Below are 11261 nucleotides of genomic sequence, written 5' to 3'. Positions count from 1 at the left end.
TATATATAGATTCTTATTTGTGATGAATCGGACATCTACTTCATAATGAAGTTATTAATTTTCTTTTTTGAAAATATGTATTAGTTATTATATAACTATATTTTATTATTTTAAAATATATATTGTTTATTTTATTTATTATTTATAATTTCCGCCGAAATAAACATCAAAATCCTGTGACAATCAAATTCTGCGTTTTTGATTATGTGAATGATATAAAAATAGTAATAGAGTTCTAATATCAAAGGAATTTGAGACAAAAATATATTGCATAATTTGGTTTATTCTTATATCTAATTTAATATAGATCAACTACTTTGTTAGTGAAATCATAATATAGTCATTTTATATATATTTTTATGTTTTTAAATCTATTTTTATTATCTATTATCTATTATTATTATTATTATTATTATTATCTATTATTATTATTATTATTATCTATTATCTATAATCTATTATTATTATTAAACTTCATTTGTGTCAACTTTGTATATATCATATGTATCAAGAATGATAACAAGAAATTCGTAATAATCGTACTATGTGATATATATATAAATAATAATAATAAAAATATATATATAATGTCTAATTTTTATTTAATTGATGATCAATCCTTCAATCAATGTGAACGATAATTTAGACATGGGATACAAAGTTCTGTGATATGGTAGGTCTATTTTATACTTTGTTTATGCTTGAAGTTAATTCCTTGACGTGATGATCTAAAATACTTGTATATTTAAGTATCTAAAAAAAGAAAAAGATTATCTATTATTAATTATTAATCATGGTTTTATTATTACGAAATTGGATTTTAAGCCGAAGGAAATTGTTTATGCAAGAAGTTGTATTATTCAGAATTTCTATGTATCATAAATGCAGCAACATCAAGGTTAGAAATTTATATTTTATTTTAAAATAATATAATTATCAATATATAGTATAATTTTGAAAAATTAATATTCTAATTATTTATTTTTCTAAATGTGTATTTATATATATATATAAAATATGTATATTTTAAAATATATTTTATTTTGTAGAACATAACAAGGGAAAATAATAGATGTATTCAAAAATATACACCATTTTTGCAAATAAGACATTTTTCTGATAAAAATAATAAAGAAGATAAAGAACTAATATATATAGGAAGCATGAAAACTAAAGTCATTAGTCTTAAAGTATTGTCTTTACTGACAACTGCAATGTCAGCAATTTTTCAACCATATATGTTTATGAAACTCATAGAAGAAGACAGTCTAACAACTGTAATAGCAATTTTGACATTGGTCAATTTAATTACTATAGGAAATCCTGTTTTCATACATTTTGCAACAAAAAGATATGCAGTTGAAATGCATTATTATCCTAAAGAAGAAAAATATAGTGCTACAGTATATACATTATTTCTCAAGCGTAAAACGGTATTTATATCTTTAATATTATTATTATTCATTAATATAATTTATACAATCTAATTATTTATATATTGCAGATAAAATTTACTCCAAATGATGTAACTGAAAGTAAATATAATTTTACATTACCATTGTCAACTTGCTATGTAAAAAATAAACCCTTATTTTTTTTGGAACAAAATTTTATAAATCGTAAGCACTATTTTATTATAATGAATTATAATAAACCCATAGATTTTCAAATGAAATCATTAAATGTAAATGCAATCAACCAATCTCCAATTGTTAATACAAGTCAAATAGAAGTTGTTAATACAACTCAAATAGAAAATAAAAATGAAAATTTGAGAGAAAAAAAATAATTTAACTTGTATAGTTTTATTTATTGCATGGCATTTTAGTCTATAGTTTTTATACATTATTTAAAAGCAGTATATAAGTTGCTAGGTACAAAATATATACATCATTACAAAGAGACTGTATACTGAAAAATATAATATCAAAATATTAATACATAAGATTTTTTAAGTGTTGAATTTGCAGAATATTACAAATCCCTAGTCAATATTTATAATTTTTCATTTGTTCATTCCTTTAATGACATAATCTATGAATAAAACATGTTAAATAATAAACATGAAAAAAATAATATATATAATCCTAATGTATATAAATTTAGAGAAATACATTAAAAATGATATAATATTGCAATTTAATTAAAGTGTCAAATGTTTTTTAAATATAGCCTCCATATGTAATAATAGTTTTAAAAGTAGTACAATATAATTTCGTAACCGTGTAAAAACGGCGGGTACGTTTTATTAAAGAGATCACAGATTATAATTATACGCTTTGACATTATTTCAAAGGTATAAAAGAAATATTTACGACGAATAAATTGTGCAATTATTGTACATTAAGCTGGGAGCAAATCGAAATCATCTGAAACATGTACCATTGGAACATGAATATCTTCTATTTGAGGTGTTGCTTTAAATTCACATAATCCAACTTCTTTTAATTTCCATTCCCAATCCATTCTTTGTACAGCATGTAATGATTCAGCTTCATTGTGATGCCTTAGTAACATTGCTTCCTAAAATAATATAATTTTTTTTCTTAATATTTTATTCTTATTTTTAAAGTATATATATATTATTAAGATATTATTAAGATAATATACAATTTATATTATCTTTTAGATAAATACAATAATATTAACATTTATTAATGTATTACATTTTTTAAACTGACAAACATGAAAAAATGCTTATCAATTGGTTTTTATATAACAATTTAATTTAACCTGAATAATTAAAGACAAAGTATGAATTTACAAATATCTACATAATAATTCAGGTATAAATATATATTACAATAATCCTTATAATTTTTACCTTAATCTTTTCCCATTTGTCATCTACATCTTGTAACCAACTCAAAAATAATCTACCATTATATCTACTCCTTGCATTTCTATCTTTTTCTTCTTGTTCTGGTGTAATAACATTATACACTTCTTCATCTTTTAATATGGTACAAACAGAAAAAGGTAGGGATTGATTGGCCAGAGCTCTAGCAGCTCTACCATGTACTCTAAGAATTTCCTGTTCTACTGATAAAACTAGCTTTTCTTTTTCAACAACATGTTGCATTCTAAGACGATATCTTTCTTTTTCTTGTTCAATATACAAGTCTTTCATAGCGCCTTGCAATCCAACCGGAGGATTAACGTTTGGTTCTTTATTTGCATTTCCAGCTAATACGTATGTACAACGATTCATTAAATAATCTTTGAAACCTTGAGGTGGTTTTGGTTGAACTGGAAAAAGACCTTTTCTTCTTCGTTCGATCTAAAAGAATAAAAATAATGCAAATACTTTACACAGAAATTTCAACATTTTTTAAATAAATTTCAATATATATTAAAAACTAAATATATAAACCTGTTTTCTAATATTTAAAAACAATTGATAACAATTAGTAATCGGTTGATCATGTGGATGAACTTCTGGACCTGTATTTGTTGCTTCAGATGCTTCATTAGAAGCATTAGTAGCAGCTTGTTGTGCTTCTTTATTAGGTTTCATTTTTCTTTTCCTAGGATGAAGTTCAACAGGTGGTGCCGGGGTGCCTATATTTGCTATCGTGGATGAGGTAGTTGTAGAAGCATTTTCGGAATTCTCAGCTCCGCTATCTTTTTGACATTTTCCACCAGTTTCGGTATTTTTTTCTGATTTTTCTGTCATAATATTTGTTTTTGAAGTAATACCACTGTTTGAAATTTCTGTCGACGTATTTTTATTTGATTCAGAATTAGTAGTCTCAGGTGTTGGTGAATGATGCCTTTGCTGTGGTGATGAATTATTGGAACGATCTGTCGAAGATACTGGTAGTGGAGATGAGTTTGAATAATTTCCATTTCCTGTAGAAGAAGAGTTTTCTTTCAAAGTCATTGACCCATTATTGCCATTACCAGATCTATGTGAACTTCTGAGCACTCTTTGATGATGCGTTGATCTTTCTTCTCCGTGCAAAGCACCGCTGAAATCTTTCTTATCTTCATTTTTAGTACTATTTCCACTTTCTGTAGGACTTGTTGTTCCACTAGTTGATTGATTCTGATCTTTATCCGTTGAATCATTACTATTAGAACTGGCAACTACATAAGGCAACTGATGACTCCTATTAGATGTGCTCTTTCCATTTCTGTTACCTTGTTCTTGTTCAGACGTCGTACTTTGTGGAATAACTATTTTTAAAGGTGGTACTTTAGGAGCTGAATTGGAATCTGATCCTTTCGATCGATCATCTTCGCCATCAGATTCTGGAGGTGCTGGTGTAGTTGTTTTAGAATTAGTTGTCGAACCAGAAGGATTTGATGGTTTTGGACTACTTGCCATTGAAGAACTTGGACTTTTTCTGTCTGTACTAATTGAGGTTGTATTTTGATTATTTTTACTCGAACTTGTTCCAGATCCTTGTTTACCTGATTTTGTACACTGTGAAAAAAACAAAATTTCAAAATTTATTTTTACTTATTATTAATCGCAAAATTTTCTAAATAAATAATTCATTTGTTATTTTAACAGAAAAAAGTTTTATTTTACTAATAGTTAAAATGATTTTTAAAATAAATTAACAATTACTCTATATAATTATTTATCTTGTACTACTAATAATAACCTCATATAATAATTAATAATAAACAAACCTTTTCCACAGTATTAGTAGTATTTCTACTAGTACTTTGTCTGCCTGTGGTAGTGCTTTTTAAATTTTCTTTTATAGGCTCGGAATCTTTTCGTTTTTTTCGTCGATTCTCTTCATCCTGTTCTTCTGTATTGTCGTTTTCAAATGCACGCTTAGAAGAAGGCGATGCTGAAACCGCAGGGGCATCATCGGTAGTAATCGATGCGGTTGTTGTTTCACCGGAAGATGTTGCACTATTAGCGGTAGACACGTTGTTACCACCATTCTGTCCTCCTTGATTGCCAACAGACTTGCTACCATCTTTATCTTTCTCAGGATTAGGGTTTGGTGATGAGCTTGCACCTCTAACTGGTGTGGGTTCTTTCGAACTTTTGAATTCATACACGTCGCTACTATCACTAGTAGACGATGTGTTTCCAGAGGTACTGGAACCCGAGACGGCATTCACGGTCCCTGATGAGACGTTTGATGACGTCTTCGATGAGGTTTCCATTTGACCTTGATTCTACAAATATTATTTATTTATTTAAATAAAAATATAAAATTTTTACAAGTGAAAATGATGCAATGCATGAATCATATATATTCGTTATCATCATTAAAAGCAATGTAAAATATAATTTTCTTTTCCTCGTTAGAATTTTTTTACGTTATCATATATTACTTGTAGCGAACTTCGCAATACGTAACACTTATCATCATACTTTGTAAATGACCTTAGTCCTTTTTGCTAATCGCATTGTATTTTTTAAATCTATATTTAAACGAATAATAAATAAACTAATAAAACGAATATTTAATATTTTTTACAAATTGTTATCATATATAAGTTAAAAATCTTTATTAATATATTTATTAAAACATCTATCAATAATCAATATTTTCGATTTTCCAAAAAATTGAAAGTTAATACTATTCGTAGAAATCAAAATCTATTATCGATGAACTCGTTTTATGAAAAATTAATTAAATAAATATACATAATTAGAGATATATGTATAAATATACATAAATAATACATTTGCATATACCTGTGCGTTCATGCCGCCCTGACGGGAGTTAGCAGCACCCCCTCCTTTTTTTTCATCCCTCGCTCCTCTCACCTGGTTGAGCCGAAGCGTCACCCTCGGCGAGCTTCCAGACTGCCCGGTTCCCGATCTATCGACTGTGTAGAACAAAACGTCGGTTAATTGCAAGAACAACAACGAAATATTGGGGGAATGAGTTTTTACGAAGCCAGTATATACTCCTCGAGAGAGAGCATAGAGGACGATTGAAGGAATGAAGGAGAGAGGGAGATGGTTGGCGGATACAGAGAGAGAAGGAAATGGAAGATATGTGGGGAAAGGGGGATGGGCATTCGAAAAGAAAAGAACAAGGACGGTAAGAGATTTAGAGAGGAATGAGTCGCTGCTTGCGATCATCGAGAGTATGGCTGTTAATCACAGGGACCCCCAGGAGAACAAGTTTCTCGAGAGGAATGGGGAGGAGGGAGGGGGAAGCAAGAGAGCTTCCCGATCCGCGATCGATTCATTAGTGGCCTTTTACCGGACGATCGCGTTACAGGAAGGCATGCCATTAAACTCTTTATTCGAGTCGCTGCGGTACACTGCATGATCAGTATAAGTGGAGCTTAACGTCCAATATGATCAAATGTTTTAGCAAATACATTTTAAAATTTTTGTCATGCTATCGTATATATTTTTTTCAATTACGATTATTGAGGAATTTTATTTTTATACGCATGTATACATGTATATACATATACACATATTAATTTTTATAACTAACGATCATCTGTGGCAACATAATTTCATTAGAGATTCGATAAGATGAATGAATGCGATGCTTCGATTAAAAGATAAATGTAAATAGAATATTAAAATTATGGTATACGTGACAAGTGTACATTCATTAAGTATACGAAAAGATTTATATATATACAGCAAAATATTACATTTATCGGTATAATCATTTAAAGTGTATTTTAACCAGGCGCCCGAGAGAGATTCGCGGGATCCGAGTGGGAAAACGGATTTCACGGCGAAGCAATAACGTGAGGCTTGTCCCGATGATTTCACGGAACGCTTGTTTCGAGAGATACTAGGATACCGTGTAATGTTGAAAGCGAGGCTGACGCAAGCACTGCTCTCGATCAATATATAATTGAATCTACGAGTTAACACAATGTCACGTATATAATTTCAGAATTCAAACCAATACGTATGTCGAAATGCGCGAATATATTATGTTAATATCGATTTAACAATAATCTTACACGGTAAATAACAGAGTATTTTTATTAAGATCTCTTTTGGTCATTGATCGTGGTTCCCCCTCCTATGCTGTATCTCCTTTCTCTATCGCTCTCGTGAAAGAGGGAATTGTGCCAATGAAACTTGGCGCTTGCGAATAGTGTATCCTAAAATACATCAACTTCACTAGTCAATGAATTCGTGACTATTCGCCGCTTTTACAATATTAACAATTCGCGGAAATAGTTTCACCCTATACGGATCCAATATTTTTAATTACCGTAAAAATCTCTTTCACTTTATATTGTTTAAAAAAATTATTATTTCATTCAGAAAATTGAAGAAGCAGATAAAATTTAAATAATAAATTAAAAGAAAAATATGAAAATACAAAATAAAAAAAAATGTGAATAGAATTTTATATTTAATTTCTACAATAAAATTCTGAAATTTAAATATTCATATTATAACAATTTTTAACAAGTTATCAACGTTAAATTATTATATTTAATAAAAATTATCATATATTCTATCATTGAAATTGACAAATAATATTTTCGAATCACAACCCAAATATAATGGACACTTCAAATTAATCGATGCTCTTTTTAACCGTACAAGCGAGTATGTTTATCGCTAGTGTCGCGATACGTGAAGGCACGTAGCGTAATATTATCTAGAAAGAGAGTACATATTTGTGGAACATTCTTACTGCGAAATGATGATACGTAAATATCACGGTATATTCAACATATATGCTTCTCGGAATGCAACGTATATTATTTCGTAGTGTATATTTCATTCTCACACTTCCTAGATGATAGAAGAAATCTATCTTCAAAAGATAGAATTACCAATGTATTCAAAAAATTTTCGAGCACTATGATTTCTTAGTTGCATATTATCGCGATAAAATATCTACATAGCAAATATTACACAAGATAACACGATTAATATAAATAATAAATGAATTTTTATGATATTATTTAATATATTTAATATATAGAAGAGATTAACTAATGTCAGATATTAAATATCGATAAGATAGCTAAAAATGTAATTAAAAAGATATAAAATAAATGAAAAATAAAGAATAAAAAGAAAATACGAGCAAATCTGCTTTATATCATTAAAAAGAATTCATTAGAAATGTTTCTTTTTCATTTTTTTTACCATTCCTGACCTTGCAAAACACAAATCAAACAAAAATTTTTATTCGATAAATAAAATATCACAATCTTTTTGACCGATAACATGTATGTATGTTTTATCGAATATAGTTTGCCATGAGAAGTTCATTAACTTATTAAGCAAAGATAATAATACAACCGATGACATAAACTGACAAATGACAATTGTTTTTTAATATCTATGCTATGATACATTATTATATAAAAATTATTATAAAATAAATTATAATATAAATTATTATATAAAAATCAAACGGTTTATAATATTTTATATAAGTTTCATAATTTTAATCGTTTTCTTAAAAAAAAAAAATGACAAATTCGAAAAATATATATTAATATTAATATCATTAAAAGATATATAATTTAAGATTTAAAAATTAATAATTCATAATTGATGATTGATAAATGAAATACTGATTTAAATCTAGTTATTGATTAGTAAAATGACGAAATATTATAACGAGAATCAAGGTCAGCTGAAATATGACTCCGTAAAATGTCGCTGTCTATCCTCCTACAGTCTATCTGTCTGATGATTTATATTTCAAAAAGATTAGCACATCGCTTCGGTTGAAGTTTAAAAGATTTTGCTACATTGAAAGCAAACGTACTGAACGCAGTATATCGTGTTTCCAACATGTTCTGTGAAATGCATGAGACAAAGTACGCAACCGGTTTTGTTCCTCACTATACACGTACATTTAATTGCCGCGGTTAAATATTTTCCAGACTTCAATTTGACTTTGTTAACGATCAATAAAACTGTGACAACGATATCGACACGATTTTTATGTTAGTATACATTTCAACATCAACGATAACAAAACTTGAATATTAATCATGAATATAAATCATTTAGACATTTGTATACCTTTTCTACAACATTCAACACAATGCGTAGAATATATTCAATTATTAAATTGCAAAGAAAAAACAAGGAAATATAAATATAATAGTTCGAGCGAGCTTGTTAGAAAATGGTGCACTGTTGCAATAACTGCAACACAGACCCCTTTTGGAGGTACGATCACCCTAGTGGTGTCGATGGACGCAGCCCGCGAGCGCAAACGTGTCCAATGTATACTTGCCAGTCAGCGTGCTTCCTCTCTCTCACTCCTCACCTTCTCCCTCTTTTTCTCCCCCTTCTCTTGCATACTCCTTTCTCTCTTACCTCAGAGAAGTCTGCCTTTGTCCCTCTCTTGTTCGACAGCAAAGAGACCAGCGAGGAGATGTATTCCAAGGTTCGGCAATCCTGGTTCGCGAATGACACTTCTTTCAGATAGGTTAATATCGATGTCGTAAAGGAGACGACTCGATAGAACGATACACGTTAAGATTGTAGAAACACGCGCTGAGCCACGTGGTCGAGAGTACTTGCTAGTAACGGTACTTTTGGGTCATCCGATAGTAGCCAGAGGGTTTCAAGCGTAGACGAACGTAGCCACGAGCGCATACCTGTTCCTACGACGGATCGCCAACTAGCACGGATTGTGAGGATATGAAGATCCTCAATAGATTATCACGAGTGGACAGGAAGAATAATATTATGATCAAGTGTGACGACAAGCAAGAAGTTCAGTAGCCGTCGAAGCAGCGTGTGTACACTACTGCCACTAGCACGGCTCCCACATAACGCGCCAGAGCGAAGACACTGAGAGAGCTAAGAGAGAGAGGAGCCCGCTCGCGACTGTGTCGCCGCGTCTCCGTCTCAACCAACTTCTACCAGGCGCGGCACTGCATCGCGCGCACGATACCGACGCGTCACTACTGGGGAATGTCACGTTTAATTAAATGGTGTTTCTGCATCGCTCGCTATTATTACCGATCGGTAGTGATTGCACGCTCACGCGTGTTCATTCGCTACACAAGCGGTACATTGTATGCGCACGCGCGTTATAACCGTGTTAAATATTTATAATGCATCTAGTTTCTCACTAAAAGAAAGACCTTGTTAATTGTAATAACGTATTATATGTTGTATAATACATTCATAATACAAAATTATATAATACAATTAAAAATGGTACTTAAAAAAATAATTTTTCATTGCGTTCGAGAATATGCGTGCGATATGAGAATAAATAAAAAAAAAATAGTTTATATATTTTATAATTTTATCTTTAATTTTTTTAATAATTTTTTCTAGATATCTATCAAGATGCAAATTATTTCGATTATTAAATATATACATTTACATATCTTTTACATATTATATTTTATTGTTTCTTTTTAAGTTATAAATTCATATAAAACTTTTACAATTAAATATATTAAAAATATAAATAAATAAATAATATTATTTCATAAAAAATAAATCAAAGGAAAAAAAAACATATTTCTAAATAAAATAAAAATATTAAATCTCATTCCTATCATTTATTTAAATTTATTTATTCTATGATTAATTATCAATTTTTATAATTGCATAATTATTTAAAATATTTGTATCGTATTATTTGTATTATATCGTATATCAATATCAATTGTAAAATATAAATAAATAAAAATAAATATAAACAAAATTTTTATGTTTCTAATTATATATATTTGACATGATTGTCGAATTCATTAAGAAAGAATTTAATGAATAGTAGCTATGTCGATAAGTGAGATATTTATCATATCGGTAAAATAGCTCAACAAATGTATTAATTAAATATTTTATTATTAATAAATAAAAATATTTTTAAAAATTAGTAAAAAATATGAATTTTCTATTATTCTTTAATAATTTTTAAATTAATGTTATAATTTCATAATGAACAAAAAATTAATTGTAAATATATTTCATTATTAATATCAATTAGTGTTACATTAAAAATTTTAAATTTTAAAAAATAAAAATTTCTTTTCAATATTAATTTATATAAAATTAGAATATTTTAAAATTAATTTAAATTTAAACATTACTCAAAATATATATTAATGTATACGATTGAATATATTTATTATTTTTAATAATAATTTTATATTAATTGCAAAATCTTTTACAATAACATTTATTGTTCATATATATTCAATATAAAAAAAAAATTTATAAAGTGAAAAGCAAACTTAATTATATATGAAAATTGAAGCGCATTAAAATTAAATTTGAAATATAAATTTTTTATACTTATAATAATAAATAATAACACTGTGCATACAGACTCACCTTTATTTTGCGGTGGTGT

General features: G+C 28.4%; 2 protein-coding genes across 2 annotated transcripts in view; one reads left to right on the top strand and one right to left on the bottom strand.

The window, feature by feature from the left end:
- The first annotated feature begins 521 nt into the window (after nucleotides 1–521).
- Nucleotides 522–2250, top strand: LOC102679940 (transmembrane protein 70 homolog, mitochondrial). Its single transcript, XM_006610528.2, has 3 exons — nucleotides 522–898; nucleotides 1050–1433; nucleotides 1505–2250. Exons 1-3 carry the CDS (start codon nucleotides 794–796, stop codon nucleotides 1787–1789), a joined length of 774 nt encoding a protein of 257 aa, XP_006610591.1. The 5' UTR covers nucleotides 522–793; the 3' UTR covers nucleotides 1790–2250.
- The window catches only part of LOC102680077 (ankyrin repeat domain-containing protein 12), a 20231-nt gene continuing 10756 nt past the window's right edge, over nucleotides 1787–11261 (bottom strand). The window contains exons 4-9 of the mRNA XM_006610529.2: nucleotides 11243–11261; nucleotides 5672–5805; nucleotides 4642–5145; nucleotides 3374–4429; nucleotides 2825–3280; nucleotides 1787–2523 (exon numbers count right to left, since the gene is read on the bottom strand). The exon at nucleotides 11243–11261 is cut by the window's right edge and continues 4 nt beyond it. Of these exons, the coding sequence (XP_006610592.2) occupies nucleotides 2344–2523; nucleotides 2825–3280; nucleotides 3374–4429; nucleotides 4642–5145; nucleotides 5672–5805; nucleotides 11243–11261 (2349 nt within the window). The 3' untranslated portion in view covers nucleotides 1787–2343. The remainder of the gene's footprint in view (nucleotides 2524–2824; nucleotides 3281–3373; nucleotides 4430–4641; nucleotides 5146–5671; nucleotides 5806–11242) is intronic.

This window comes from Apis dorsata, unplaced genomic scaffold, assembly GCF_000469605.1.
Source record: "Apis dorsata unplaced genomic scaffold, Apis dorsata 1.3 scaffold_74, whole genome shotgun sequence".
NCBI classification, from domain to species: Eukaryota; Metazoa; Arthropoda; class Insecta; order Hymenoptera; family Apidae; genus Apis; species Apis dorsata.
The sequence above is the reverse complement of the archived record's forward strand: the minus strand, read 5'-3'. Positions and strand labels throughout refer to the sequence as shown.

Coding starts and splice junctions, on each gene's coding strand:
- LOC102679940 (XM_006610528.2), top strand. CDS start 794: ATGGTTTTATTATTACGAAATTGGATTTTAAGCCGAAGGAAATTGTTT. Junction 899..1,049: donor ATAAATGCAGCAACATCAAG/GTTAGAAATTTA, acceptor TTTATTTTGTAG/AACATAACAAGGGAAAATAA. Junction 1,434..1,504: donor TATTTCTCAAGCGTAAAACG/GTATTTATATCT, acceptor TATATATTGCAG/ATAAAATTTACTCCAAATGA.